Source organism: Python bivittatus, unplaced genomic scaffold (genome assembly GCF_059951505.1).
Source record: "Python bivittatus isolate LINGU-HERP-01145 unplaced genomic scaffold, Pbiv_v1 ctg000160_np1212, whole genome shotgun sequence".
Taxonomy (NCBI): domain Eukaryota; kingdom Metazoa; phylum Chordata; class Lepidosauria; order Squamata; family Pythonidae; genus Python; species Python bivittatus.
The window spans coordinates 3600006-3615807 of record NW_028277076.1 but is presented as its reverse complement, the minus strand read 5'-3'; the positions used below and the strand labels follow the sequence as shown (position 1 = coordinate 3615807).

Here is a 15802-nt window from a genome sequence, read left to right as displayed (position 1 = left end):
TAAGACAATGCAGCCATGGAGAACTTATTGAAACCCTAGAGGTTTTTTTTTAAATTGGTCGTATTTGATTTTTTAGGTGAGTGAAGCCAATCCAGAGGACTTAAATATGACCCCCCGCCTCTTTCTACAGTGTCTTGGTTTGCTACCATATTTCAGCAGGGCAATCAACTGGGGCCCAAAAGAAGCAAGTTTGGGGGGCCACATATGGCAGTTTGCTTAGAACCTTAGTTGCAAAATTGCTAGCCATGGTACTGAACGTCAGTCAGGAACCTCCAGACCAATACCTGTAGTGCTGTCCAAGGTCCTGAAACAATGTGTTCTAGACCTGCCTCACAGCTTTCATTTTTTACATCCTTTGCCTTGTGGGCATCACCAAATCCTATAGGAGATGGTTGGTCAATAGGCCACATACAACCTATAAGACCTACCTCTCATTCTATGGTTCTTGGTCAGGAAATCAAGAAAACCTTTATTCATCTCTGTAAGGAATGCAGTGGATATGTGGGGCTGGGCATAATGATATGAAAGAAGGAGAAAAACTCCCCTTTTCATAGCCTTGGTGGCAAATTGTAAAGATAGCAATGATACGGGGACATTTGGGGCAAAATAAGAAATACATGATATTAAGCAATAGACAAATTTGATCTACTTTACTTTAAAAACTTTTTTAGACGTTCACCATGCCTCTGTAATGGTATTATCACATCACTATGGTATTTGGTTTCTTCCTCTTAAAAAACTTTAATAATCGAGTGCAGCCCTCTGGCTATAACAAATTTGCCTGTCTGAAGCTAAACAATATGTTCATTTTATTATATATAATATATATATATATATAATATAGTTCTGAATAATTGCCCAAGTGCCTATTGTTGAATTCAGTGTACAAAATGTATAAAGAATTCAACATCTAGAAATATATATATATATATTAGCTATCAAATGCACACAAAATAATGTACCAGTGAAGATACCACAGAGATTTTCAAACTACATTAGCTGCCCTGGACAATCTTTCCATGCTTTTTAAATGCCACTTCTTGTATGTCAATAGTTCCTTTAAGCTCATGACTGAAATGTCACTGGAGAAAATTTTCGCATCCCTAGCAGCACAGGAACTTACTGAAAGTCAGCTGGTTTTAAGTGTCTTGTGGCAGCAAAACAGCGGTTGCTCTGCATATTACTTACTTACGTTTCATCCTTGAAGATAATGAGAGTTTCAGGGAGGCAGTTTAAATACAACTTAGACATGAACAAAATGGGGTCTACAATGGGGTTTAAGTGGAAAATACTCCTGTTTGGGAATTCTAGTTCCTTCATTCTATTCCATTCCACCTTGCTTCGGGTTTCCCTGACTTACCTTCCACTGTTTGACCACTGGAGCAGCAACCTGAACCACTACTGCACTGTTCCTGCAGAGAAGATACCAGTCCTTCTAGTTCCTCAAGTCTGTTGAGTAGTTCCTTGATGTCAGGGGCCGCTGCACAACCACAAGCTCGTCGTGGGATATTTATCCGATGAGTGAAAACAATCTGATTTTCTTCATTCAATGTATGCTCCTGATAGTGCTTGCCTGGCTCAGATGGAAACTTGAGTTCTGAGTCACCACTGGAGGGGTCTAAGTCCACAGAGCAAAGGGAGCCTACTGGGACATTAATATTGTAGACATGGTTGAAGACCACAGGTTGGTTATCCTCTGGCAATGTCACATTGATCCCTGTTTCCCTCTTCTGCCGAATAATTCTCTTGATGAGTCCACCACTAGCATCTTGATGGAACAAAAAGATGGTCACCAAGGCCACGGCCCACATAGAGAGACCCATATTGAGCTTCAGTTCCTTCAGAGCACTCTTTATAGACAAAGGGCTGCTTTATGTTTAAAAGAAGAGATCCCACTCAGATGCGACAATGAGCTTCAGGTCTGCCTCTGCTTTTGGTCCTGCAACAATTAAAATTACATGGAGTCAGTTAATTTGCTGTGAAATCAATACCACAACACCGTGCTGACCTGCAGGAAGGGATCAGAGATGAATCGGGAAGCGATCTGTTTGCATTATGACACAACCTCCAAGATTGTAATGAAAGAGTTGGAAAAAGCATTTTTCTTTGGTAGGTTGAGTCCAAGTCATCACCAGAACTTTCAGCTGTGGAACCAGGAAATGATAGCAAACAAATGATGGGTGAACTAATTTGATGTCCAAAAGCTGGAAAATCAGGCCCTGGCTGGAAGAAGGAGGTTGCATCCTGTGCCAGCCCCAGTGTAGTATTGAAACTGGGATATCATAAAACAATTTCTTTCTCTTTTGTGGCACAGTTCCTACCCCCCCCCCCAATAATCTAAATAAAGCTTTTATTGTGATTTTACAATAATGGATTGATTTTTTTTTTCCAAAACACAAATAAAGCATGGAGACGCACAGTTTTTTCTTCCTCATCCAGATAATCTCTCTCATTTCATTGCTGTTTCTAGGAGCTTCCCCCAAAAGGCACCAGATAGATCTTGCTTTAGACAAAAGCCACAGATTGAAAATCTAAAAATGGAAATGGAGCTGGGGCAATAGGCCACTGGAAATGACTCCTGGAAAGTAAGAGAGAGATGACTTTTTAATTGAAATTTATGTTCTGCTCTTGCTGGCTACTCTATGGAAACTCAGCATGGAATGCTGAACACTTCCAGAATTTTTTTTTTCCCCCAATCAGGGCTCATTGATGGTAGATCTTAAGCTCAGCTGATTCTCTTCAAGATCTTCTTAACCCAGGAACATTGAACGTTTTCAGACTGAGAACATATGTCTCATCAAGTTGAGATGAATGGTTACAACCATTTATTCCAAGAACTTAGAGCAGCTGATCTAATATTTCTCCGCCAATCTTATAGCCGTGGCTCAGTCTTTCTCAGCCCAGCATGGGTTCTGTGGCAGAAGCTGGTTATTTCTGGTTCTGGACAAACACCATAACTGTTATAGCAGATTTACATGCTGACTGGCCTTCCAGGGTTTCCCCACCGTCATCTAGTCACCTGAAACAGGCAGAGAGCGCCTATGTTCTCCCCATGAACTTTGCACATGGCTCAGGAAGGAGATCCAAATCAGCATTGCTAGCACCATAACCCTCTGTGTAGATTCCCATGGTTCCCTATCCCCCACCCCAGCTTCTTTAGAGAAGACATATGTCTTGCTGGCAAATATCAATGACTTTGAAAACTTTCGCTTTCAGAAAGTCCTACTGCCAAGTTACACATGGTTGGGAACTCACTTTTTTTTATTTGCAATGACTTCACAGTGGATCAGGCCAAAGCTGTTAGGGCCTCTGTTACATACTTACAGAGCTTGTAATTCTTTCACTCCATCTCCTCCCTCAAATAAATCAGAGCAATGAATGTAAAATTTAAACATAAGGCTGCTGTTCATTTCCAGGATCTTTCAGGGTTTTGCCAAAAATACTTAAGCTTCAATTCAGAATAGCCCTTTCTGGAAAAGATTTTTTTTTTTTTTTTTAAATCTATTAAACCTTCTTTGTTATTGAATGGCTGTTCCACTGTATAAAACTCATTTGGCTTCTTTATAGGGTCAATAGAGACACTGTCTGCAGTTTGCAGCCAAAGAGAAATGGAAAAAGTCTCGATTAATTACAGATATAAGGCCTATATTTGGCAATCCTGAAAGGGGGAAATGGGATGGATACTGGCCAATAATAATGTGAATCTAGCAGGTTTTTATTTTATATGTTAAAAAAGTGGGAAGTAAGTAGTGTGATTGCATCCATGACCACTTGGAGAATTTTTTTCATTCTATACAATTCACAGGATGGTCCTAAAACAGTTTCCAGGACTTGATTAGAAGGATGTCAGGAATAATGTTTTTATCCCAATGTTACAGGCATGGAGAAATAAGTTGCATGATCATTACTTAACATTAAGTCATAAACTAATCAAATTGGCTGGGTTTGCATAAAGCACTAAAAGGAGAAGGAGAAGGAACTTATTTTGTTGTGTGAATGCATTTATTAGGTTATACCATGACCTGGAGTTGTATATTGTATAGTAGAAGAGGTGGGGTGGGGAGTTGCTTGTTGCACCCCAGAAAAACTAACACAATTCCTAATGCATCATATGAAACTGCAGACCTTTTTTGGGAGGGGGGACCCCTAAAACCCCGAGAATGCCTATTTCGGATCTGCCAAATAATGCCCCAGAAACACACATGCACACCAAGATGCCAACTTCTTTCAGAGCTGTTAACAGTGTTGCAGTGTTCTCAGAACAGGCATACAACTGCATAAAGGAATGGGAAAATGTACATGGAAATAAACATTCTGAGTGAGGTGGGGTAGGCACATACACACACACACAAAGAGGAAAACACTGAATTTTCTCTAGTGGAAAGCATGCCAAAAAACCCCAAAAACTCACATAGAGAAGGAAAAGGATACACTCTTCCAACGAAAGCATGAAAGTTTCTGCCTTCAGAGTTTGCACAGCGGAGAGAAGGTGGGGCTAGATTTTTTCTTTGATTTTTCTAAATTCAAAGCATGTAACCTGGTGGAGGCCATCTATTCCACTCACCTACTCCCTATAGGACATCAGCAGCTACAGCACCCCCAGAAGATGGCTGTCCACTCTTTACAGACCTCCAGAAAAGGGGAGCCCCTAAATTTCTAAATTATGGTACCATCTTGACCAGTCTTGGCCATGAAGAAGTTTATTCTAATGTTCCACAAATATCTAACTTTCTATAACATGTGAGCCTTTCTCTACCCAATAGCTCTTCTGGTATCTGAATGGTGAACTCATGTCAACCTTTCAATGTAGAAATGGTCTTTAGTATCCATCTTCTGGGTCTATCTCACACGATCAACAGCACTGTATAATAGGTCCTTTAAAGATGTGTTCCTCAACCTTGGTGGCTTTAAGATGTGTGGACTTCAACTCCCAGAATTCCCCAGCCAGTCAGGCTGTCTGGGGAACTCTGGGAGTTGAAGTCCACACGTCTTAAAGTCGCCAAGGTTGAGGAACACTGCTTTAAAGTAATGCCATATGGTTTCCCCCTCTTCATTTATTTATTACTTTTCATCCATCCAATGTTATGGAACAGTCACTATAATAAAGGAGTCTTATTATTTTAGTCCCAAAACATGGAATTAATTTATTTGTCTATTGTTATTAATCTATGAATAGATAAAAACTAGAGGACGGAAGTGATAATGTGGATGGTAAGTTTGTAAGTGGAAGGGAGGCCATTTCAAATAAAATAGCATCTAAATAACTTCCTGCCTTCCTTAAAACTAGATATCAGAGTGGTCTAGCATCATCATTTCTCCAGCTTTCTTGCTCCCATCGGCCACCTGACCTGGTGGATTCATTGTTGGAGCTCTGTCACTGTTTCTGCCGCTCATGGAAATCCACCCTCATTCTATACTCCTGTTTCCCTTGAAAAATAACATAAGTGAGGGATCCTTTGGCAGGCTGCCCAGACAATGAAGTCCTCCTTCACTTAATTGCAACTCAAGAGAATAATTAACACACTTTGGTATTCAGTTAGAAGCGTTCAACAAGGAAATGCTGTTGTACTGCCCAATGTTCAGTGCAAAATAGAGTTGAGTAGAGTTGTTGCAAATTAGTCTATTTCTCCCCAAAGCACCATCTGGCACCTGAGATGATGCTTTTAGATATCTATTGCATGAAATGTACTCCCTCCCCTATTATATGTTTCCAAGAGGTCTGAATAAAGTTCTCCTCAAGAGAAATTTCTCTTCTGGCTAAATAATCCCCATCACTACTCAAATCTCCTCTGTCCTTGGTCTTAACATATTTAAAATTTGAAAGGGCACTCTTTTTTTTCCAGCTATCATGAGGCCACTGAGATATTTCCTAAATGGCTTCATGTTAGTATCTCCCTCAGGCGTCACAGTTTGATGGCTGACTGACCTACTTCTGTCAGATATTGTGAAATCAAGATCTTACCTTCTTTTTTGAAGGAGGAATGGAAATTCAGCCATTTCTCTGAGGAACAGAAAGGTCTTATTTCCTTCTATCCCACAAAATGTGAGAAAATCACCAAATTACACTGGGGCAAACTCAGTCTCAGTAGTACCATATCTAAGCCAGATTGTATTCTCTCAGAAAGAGAAGCAGGGGTAGAAGATTTTTTTAAAAAAAAGAGCATAAAGGGAGTTAGATTTAGGGAAGACAAGATGGGGAGAAAGCCCCACATGATGGTTTCCCTACTCCATTAACAGCTCTATTCTACTCCAAAAACTCAGATTGCATTTTATAAAGGTGAACTCTCCCTCAAGCTCATAATGTCTTACAAAGAGGAAGGAAGTGTGTTGCCTGCAGTCAGGGCAATATTTTACTTTTCCTGCAATTTTCTGGCGCTTTCCCAGATGAGAACAAACCAGGCCTGATCACATTTATCTTCTGAACCCAGACAGGATCAGCCAGTAGTTGCTCCCTGCTGGGATGGATCATATAACCATCTAATACATTATTAACAGTTCAAAATATATCCTGAGGTATCCAGTGATGAAATGAACCAACAAAAAGGGATGGTATTGTATGGTGCCTTACCCTTTCTGCACATACACTGATGCTAGGAAAAAAAAAATGAGCCAGAAATTAAACTCATAAAACCTCTTTTTTAAAAATGTATTTATGGGTGAATTTTTTTTTAAAAAAAACCAGCACTGAGAGGAAAGAAAGAAAACCTAAACATATTATAGTGATTAAAATAAACTAAATGCAACTATCTAATTCACAAAAAAGAGATCCCTTTAATAATTACAGGTAATATATATTTGTATTCAATCCTTAAGCTTCACATTAAATCTAGACTGTACAGAAACATATGGTGTCAGGTTGTCATGTTTTAGAATTCAGAGGCTTTTAAAAAACAGATATCAGAGATATATCCTGGATCCAATCTCCCTCAAAATAGAGCTTTCCAGATATGATAGCTTATAGTATCCATCATTCCTGATCCCAGGATTTATAGGGTGATGAGGAATTATGATCTCGAATTCTTGAAGGAACCAACAGGGAAGAAGACTCTTCTACCCAAGTAACAGCTGTTCTACATACTCTTAGCAACAGTGTCTTTTATTTCTTCCACTCCTCTTAAAAATGAAGAAATGAGAGCAACTAAGTTGGAAGAAATCAAACTAAGGGGGGGATTTATAAGCCCTACTCATTAACATCGGTTGAGCCAGATTGGTTAGATTCAGAGAACTGCTGATGTAAAATATGGTTTGGACAATATATGAATAAGTACCTAAGTACCTCAGCAGCAGAAGTCAGGTCGTCGTCTTACTCAGCATCAAAGATTTTATTTTGATCAGTATCTCCTGTTTGTGAATTGACAAGTTGGAATGGATTCAGAGAAGCACTCTGGGATGACTAGATGGGATTCTTTGAGCATCACTAGCCAAGAAATTGTAGCGAAGGGGTGTGTTGGCAGCTCATATTTAAAAAGGATGTGGGTAAAAATGAGAGGGAGGAGAAATGGTCCATTCTGCATATCATGACTAAGGCAAGAAACTGTGGTTGAACGTTCTCAACATTCTCCACTTATTTGTGGGTAAACTCTTTCACTAAAGAGGAAAGGAGAGTTTTTCAGGAGTGGGACTCTCACACTACTGTGACAGTAGTGCACCTCCTTTGTCTATACAATTCCCATTTTTGTTCGTTCTGTGTCCACTGCAGGTACCAAGACCATCACAGTTCGATTGTCTCTCAAATCCACAGTTTGCATTTTCCTCACAATGATCTGTTTTATAGCATGGGCAAGTAGACACAGCAGCTGTCCATAAATAATTTGGTGGAGCGTATTCAGAGAAAAAGTGTGCAGGACAACCCTGCTGTTACAAAGGGAGAGTTGTTTGCATTTACAGATGCACTCTTCCTGAACACTACTCTTAATTTTGGAAATGTGAAATGACAAGAGCTTTTCTGTACTGGAACATTTTGTTGTTGGTGTTATGCCCAATACCTTGAATAGGTATTTAGGAGCAACAGAATTGCACCTCTGGTTAGATACCGATGCTTCACAAAGGAATGCATGGGGAAAGATACAGGATAGGGGAAAAAAATAAAAACCCTATGAATTACAGGGCTTAGGACCTGACTGTCAATTACATTTATTTCCAAGGTCAACAATGCCTAGGGTTGTTTTGACATGCTGACCCAAGGACATGATAGGAAATTTGACCCAGATGCTACAAACACACATAATGTTTATTCCCTCCCCCCCACAGATCTGTTCAATGAAACACACAGAAGGGGCACAATTCTTGTCACTGCCATGTCACCATGTTACCATGATGTCTGTCTGTCTGTCTGTCTGTCTGTCTGTCTGTCTGTCTGTCTGTCTTCCTTCCTTCCTTCCTTCCTTCCTTCCTTCCTTCCTTCCTTCCTTCCTTCCTTCCTTCCTTCCTTCCTTCCTTCCTTCCTTCCTTCCTTCCGTCCTTCCTTCCTTCCTTCCTTCCTGAATGGCTGCAGCAAATATGCCTTTATAATGGTGTCCTGCCAATCAGGCCTCATAAACTTAACCGCAAAAGATATTGGCTAATAGCCCTTTGCCACATGGAAAGTTCAGATGGTTTGAGCTGAACTTTAAATGAAACTTCATCAGGATATACCTGAACCTGCCATGGAGCGACTCAACTCTATTCACACAGAGGATTTCAAATTTCTTTTCCCCAGTTGGATTTTATGGCGGGAGGGGGGTGTTATCTTTTAAGAAAAGCTACGTAGGGTTTTCTAATGAAGGAAGAAACATTCTCATGAGAAAGAGAGGTGGAGTTTCTTCATAATAGAATGTATATTTTAATCTTAATTAGATGGATGGGTTGGACTGCCCATAACAGCTTAGGATATGTCAAGCTTTCTTTCAATTTCTAACAAGACAAATAGGGAGGGGGGAGCCTGTTTTTCCTTGTGCATCCTATTAGCTAGACAGACACCCCCTTGTCAAGGAAAGGAACGCCCCACTCTCTGCTTATTTACATCATACTTGGGAAAGTGGGGGCAGATTCACCGTTTCTTGGACGGATGCCCGGGTTTAATTTTTCCCACATGTGGAACAAATTCACCCTGGACAAGGAGTGTCTGAGAGGAAGAAAATGCAGCAGCCAGACTGAAAGTTTCCTTGAATACATTAAAAAAAAAAAGGCTCTTTCCTTCTCCATCTCTTCTGTTGGCAAGGGGAAACCCAAAGATTACCTCAATGGGATTCTTTGCTTGCTCACTCTGAATCGTTCTCCGTCTTCCCATCCTCGATTCATAGTGCCTTTCCATTTGTGTTGTGAACTACAGGAGGTAGTCCTGTGCTGGACATGTAATCATGTTCCTTGTCCCTGTCCCCTTTTCTCATGCAGTCTCATAAAAAAGGAGGGAGAGAGAAAACCCTCCTTAAGTGGAGGAGAGAGAAAGAGAGAGAGAAAGGTGGAGTTCTCATAGATAGGTTGCCTTTTACTTATTTTAAGGGGCCAAGGAAGGTGGTGAGTGTCCTGTCCCTCATTAAGTAACCATGTCTCCAGCTGTCTGCAGCCTCCTTGGCTTCCCACATTTCTATTCAATCTCAAGATTTGTCATCCGAGGACACCAGAAGGTAGAAAGATGGAGGAAATAATAATTCCAGGGGTCTGCACACCTCCCACACTTCCACTCAACCCCAAGGAAAGTCCTCAGGATGGAAATTTCCCCGGGGCTTTCGCTAAGTGGGAAGCAGGTGCAGCCAAGGAGGCTATGGAAAGATGGAGAGAAGAATAAGAAGAAAGCTACCCCAGGAATGATTGCTTTGCCCACATGAACAAAGATAGCTCAAAACACTATCTCAAACCAGTTGTCTGGCACAATGGCCAATTGAGGAAATGAGGTGGAAAAACAGAATCCTCGTCTCAGGGCAAGAGCAACTTTGGAAGGGAGAATTGGTACATATTATTTGTAAGTGGAAAGAGGGAGACCACTTTGAAATAAGATCCTGTGGAGTTGGAAGTCCCCAGTCCCCATTTGGTCCAACCATCCTCTGAAGTCAAGTCCATCTCCATCCATCCTATGAAATCAAGTCTGTTGTCAAGAGCTATGAGTGAAATGGAGCTGCGGTACTGAAAGGCACTTGATAGGCAACTCTTCCTAGCACAGGTCTGGATTACATGTGAGATTGTCTATCTCGAATTATTTCTACCTGTCCAGTAAAATCTGAGGGAGTCAGCATGGTCTGGCTGCCATCACTTAAGCAATGTCATCTGGCAGGACCCAAGAGATGTGCTTTCTCTGTTGCTCTTTGGAACAACATCCCCTACCTACCTGAGATTTGGTTGGCCCAACCCTGCCTGCCTTTAAAAGGCATTAAAGATCTGGTTCTTTTCCCCAGGTACTGGGATAGAGAGTGATATGGTCCCTTTGAATGAATTTTTTCTGGCACTTTATGCCCTTAGGTTTTCATGTTTTGTTTTTATTTGTTCACTGTTTTGTTGTTCTCCCCCCCCCGCCCCAAAGAGTCAGTTGCTGTTCATTGATGATGTATGCTGCCCTGAGTTGTATGTCAAGCAGGCAGCTATATAAAGTGAACTAACAAATAAATAAATAAATAAAATTCCAGCAAGTAAGAAAAACTCCTTCCAGACTCCAAATATGGTAATCTATTTGATCTTGAGGAGAGTAAGAAGGGGGCTGGGGAAAATCAACCCCTTGGCTCAAATTAATCCTGCCTCTGGCTATATTTCTTGTGCATATTCATCTCCAGAATTCCTGATGAAGCTCAGATCCTAAATTTTATGCTTTGTCCTCTCATTTCTCTCCCATGTCTTCAACCTTCTCGGAAAGTTCATGGAAGCTAGTTAACCATCATGCTGGTCAAACTGTATAGGAAAGAACTTTTAGTTCTAGAAGTGAGCTTCAAATTCTACTGACAATTCTACAAATTCTTTACGCCAGATGTGATTGACTTCTGGATGCCCTCCAAATATTGCTAAACTTCAACTCCTCCTTATGGATAATAATGAAGGATGCTGGGGGCTGTAGTTCTGAAACATCTGAAGGATCACACATTCCTCATCCTGGTTCTAGACCCAGAGTGGTCTTTTTCAGCCCTTTCCAACCTAATACTTCACAGATTGTCTTCATTAGATTGTACCATCCTGTGCTACGTCTAGTGCTGTTCTATGTCTATGCCCACCAAAACTTTGGCATGGCAATGATGTTTATCCTAACCTCCATGATGTTCTAATTTTCTGTAAGGAAGAATCTGTACACATGTTATTGTGGGAAGATTAATCAAACATGCATATTCACCCAACTTACCCTCTCATATGGCACAACACACAAGGCAGGCTTTGCCACTGGGCTCTACAAAATATATGTTATAAACTGATCCATGTTCCTAACTATTTATTTATTAGATTTCTACCCTACCTTTCTTTTTTTATAACTCAAGATGGCATACATAATGCTCCGTCCTCCTATATTCCCAACAGCAACTAAGTGAGGTGGATCGGGCTGTGTGAGAGAGTGACTGGCCCCAAATCTCTCAGCTGGCTACTGTGTCTAAGGAAGGACTAGAACTCATGGCCTCCTAGTTTCTAGGGGATCACAAGAAGAATGCCTACACACGATGTTTTGATCATCATATATATGCCTACAGGTCTTTCTCCTAAGATTTGACTGGGGTCAGACTAGGGTTATCCTAACAGAGGACAGATGCAGTGCTTCTGTTCAACGCATCTAATGAATAGAAGGGTTGCTTCCTTTTTATGCTTATATCCTGCCACTGCTAGTCATCTCTAGGGGGTATTTAGAGTCAGTGGGTCAATTGCAAGACAGCTCCAGAACTCCTCTCTCGACTCCTTAGTTGCACAGTAGAACATTCAGGGCTGCATTTTCACCAATGCAAACAGAACCCCTTGTTTTTCAAGGCATCCGATGGATCTAAGTGTGCGTCATAAATAAATTACTAGTTGCCCGCTTCAGACAAAGGGTTTCGGAAGCCATGTCAGCAACTGTCTTGGAGGGAGAGATCAGGATTTAGTTGATCAAGGAGGGATGGGAGAATAAGTAGCAGCCTCACTTCCTTCCACATTTAAGAGTTTCTTGACAGTTCCACTCCCCACTTGCCTACTCATATTCAATGGGAGTTATTTCTGAGTAAAAAAAAAATGCAACAGAGCTACAACTTAATTGTCTTCATGGCAGATTTTTATTCAGGCATTCTCAGAAACCACTGAAGAAATAGTGACAAGCTCACTCTATATGAATTATACAGAAATAGGTAAGTCTTATGTTTCTGTGCTGGCAGACTTAGGTAAGAATAAGGGGAGCTAACTTCCCACCTTATTCCGATTGGGAATTCTAATGAACAGGCTACAAAACTCTTCCATCAGGAAGGGTGACCAAAATGGAGTCCTTCAGATGTTGGATTCCTGATCCCATCAGCCTTGACTGTTGGCTGGGACAGATGGGAGTTGTAATCAGATAACTTCTAGAAGGATACATATTTTGGATCTTTAAGAAGATCTTTAATATGCCTAGCATTCCTTTTATTCCCTGAAGAGCAAAAGGCAGTGACTTACCAAACATCCATTCATCTTTCCTGACATATTTGCAAGAACAAGTAACCTTCAAACTTCACAGAGGCACAATCTGGTGGCCTTTCCCAAAGTGGATGACACCTAAGACTATTGAACTGCATTTGTCCACTCTAAATTAAAGACTTAAGGCTACAAAGGTTTACTCAAGAACAAGCCCTATTGGATTTGGCGGGAGCTTATTTGTACATCCTCAGAATCAGACACCCTTACTGCAAAGCTGGACTATATAATGTCACATTGTAAGAAGTTCCTTGAAAGAAATGGAAATGTTCTGTAGATACAATCCACAATCTGCCACAGAAGCACAAAACACATGTCAGGCGAGTTTAGAAGCGAAGCCAAATGCTACAGAGCTGGCTCTTTTTTCATTCAGCTCATCTCCCCTGCCTTGTCACATTTGCACAGACAAACCATTCAACCAGTCAGGGTGCAAAAAAGCACACGTGGGACCAAATAAAGCACAGGAATGGCACACTGCTCAGAGAGGATCTAGCAGCTTGTTCCTATTCTGCATTTGCAAGTGTGTGTGTGTGTGTGTGTGTGTGTGTGCATGTGTTTTAGTTGTGTGAGAAACCATCCTCTGGTTTTAATTGGAAAAAAGAATAGGAAAAATGAAAGATATGGGCTGAGTTGCCTGTTCCAATTTCTCAGTCTGCAAGGCGGACGGGCTTTTTCTTCGCTTTTGAGAAGAAGCTGATGTCCATCCAAGCACAGGACAGAAAGTGGCTACAGAAAGGCAACTTTGTACAACAAGTCAGACTGGCACTTTGGGGGCTAAACTTCCCCTGATATCACATCACCACCCTTTCTAAAAGACTGAGAAAGGCACCCAAGTCAGGACAGCCGGATGGACTCACACAATCCCCCCTCTTAATTTCAGCACCAACCCTCACTGTTTGCTTTGCTATATTAATTTGGGTGGCTCTTCCTTTCATCCCGTGGCTCATTCATGCATCCCCAGCAGCAACCTGGCAACCGAGGTCTAATTCCATCCAACATGAGAAAACGAAACAGAATTGGAATAACGTGTCCCTGACTCTCCCAGACTTTAAACCTCACCAAAGTGAAACCTGAATCGCATAGGTTTTCGATGATTCCGATCCGTTTTTCAAAAGGAACATTGGTACAGAATAATCCCCATTTTCCCCACTCCCAAAACTCACAGCCTTGTGGGAGGAGGAGGGAGGGGGAAAGAGGGAGGAAGAAAGAGAGATTTACCTCCTTGCCTTCTTTATCTATTTGTTCTTCCCACTTGGTCAAATCTCCATGGAATGTTATGATTCTTGTTGCTCTTTAAGTCAGCTGAGTTGCCCCATCTAGGTATACTTGTAGGTCAGGAAGCAAGAAAGGAGAGAGTTTGGGAGTAGCACGAATGCAGTTAAAGCTCCCAGCTTCTGTTGGTTTATATAGCTGAATCTAGATCCTTCTTAGCTCATTCCACTGTAATGGGATGCCTTTGAGGCACAGACTGTCAGTAAATTAAAGACACAGCTTCCCTCTGAAATTACACAGGCACATGCTTATATATATAGGACTAGACACCCAAGAGCATTTGCATGTAGTTTATGGCCAGAAGGAGGAATGACCACCTCCCCCTTTTTTTTTCCTGCTGCACCGAGGCATGTGCGAATAGGAAAGTCACTTCAAGTTTGCAAATGACTCAAGGGGGAGGAGGAAGGATTTCCCCCAGAGTTTTAGCAGTGGGTGGTTCTCCACCGAACACAGCATAGTTCAAGTTTTGAACATTTACGTTTCTTCCCACCAAAGACATGCAGGATTTCTCAGCTGCGGGGATACGCCAACACCTTCCGATCAACTCCACTATCCACATGTGTTACACATGTGTCCTTTTTTCCCTCCCCCATGCCTCTTTTGTTTATCCTACTGATCAAAAATTCCATCCCATCTTTTCTGTCTTGTTCCATGTTTGTGACAAGCAGCATTTTCCTGCCTGCTGGTTGAGGCATTGTGAAAAGAGATGCAGAATCGCTCTTTTTATTGAGTAGCTATTTGACAGCCCTGGTGGAGAAGTATGTTGAGCTTAAGACGAAATCTGTTAGGAGGAAGAGGAGGAAGATGCTTCAGGATGTCATGATATGTCACTTGACCACACTGGGCACACTCAAGGGACTCAGCTTATGAACTGACATGATGAAAAAACAACCATGCCACTCCAACCCAAGCTCGGCCCCTCTTGTATGTCCATCGTGATGCTGTGTGTACCTACAAAAGGGGCGGAGTTTGCACTGTGGTGCTGTGATATTCATTTCGTCACTTTGATGGAATTCTTGCATTCTTCCGATGCATCTACCTAACAGTTAAAAGATAAAGTCTCTTTTGAGCAATGCTTGAACTCTTGATGAAAGCATTCATGTTGCTTCTTAATGAACACGCAGAAGTGGGTTCCCTTGTTCTGAGATGATTTTTCAAACTCCCAGGCTAGGCTACATCCCTGGGGTTCTCTGGTGGCTTCTCCTCCAAATGCTAATCCATCAGACCCTGCTTAGCTTCTCAGTTCAGACAACACTGGACAGACACTTCCATTTCGGCAGACTTAACAGCAGAATCTGTGCAAAGTCTTCAAAGGGCTTCACAAGACTTGTTGGCTTCTAGAAGCAGCTGGATAGGTGTGCTTGGGATCTTCGAATGTATTAGATTTGAACCAGTATTTTGATTCTGAAAATCACATCCATTTCATGTTTGGAATCGATCTGCTGCATCCCATCCAATTTAATCTAATCTAAACTGGAAAGTTAGGGCAATCTGGAAATGCAAACCGGCTTGAGATCGAACTACTGAGTTGAATCTTCACCCGGATTTCATTAATGCACCTTTAAAGTGTAAAAATATATTAAAATGGCCTCTGTGCTTTCATCATTCTGGATGCGTAGTGGAACCAAACCGGATTTTGGATGCTGAAGTTTCAGAACCAAACGGGACCTTTTTCTCTTTGGAAGATGAAAAGATACAAATTCAGTGTTTGTGACTGGGCTGGTGAAAAGGAATGTACTTTTCAGACATCCCTGAGCAGGAAGCTAGCTGTCTGCATTGTTAGAAGACATCTTTTGAAGGTATAAATTAACATATTGGGATGGGATGAATCTCTTCCTTCAGCATTGATTGATGGGCAGTTGGGACAGTGCTGTGTGTGGCTGTTTTGACATCCTGGCTGCTAATAATTGCTTTCCTTTCTCTGGGCACAAGGCTCCATCAAATTGCA

At 41.5% G+C, this 15802-nt stretch overlaps 1 protein-coding gene across 5 annotated transcripts in view; it reads right to left on the bottom strand.

Moving 5' to 3' along the window:
• TNC (tenascin C) overlaps positions 1-15802 on the bottom strand; it is a 55115-nt gene that overhangs the window by 35344 nt on the left and 3969 nt on the right. For 3 of the 5 annotated variants that reach the window (XM_088146948.1, XM_088146950.1, XM_088146951.1), the window contains exons 1-2: positions 13801-14097; positions 1361-1939 (exon numbers count right to left, since the gene is read on the bottom strand). In XM_088146948.1, the coding sequence (XP_088003074.1) occupies positions 1361-1823 (463 nt within the window). In that variant the 5' untranslated portion in view covers positions 1824-1939; positions 13801-14097. Of the gene's footprint in view, positions 1-1360; positions 1940-13800; positions 14115-15802 lie in introns of those variants that run through there. The other 2 variants (XM_088146952.1, XM_088146949.1) reach the window with 2 other exon arrangements.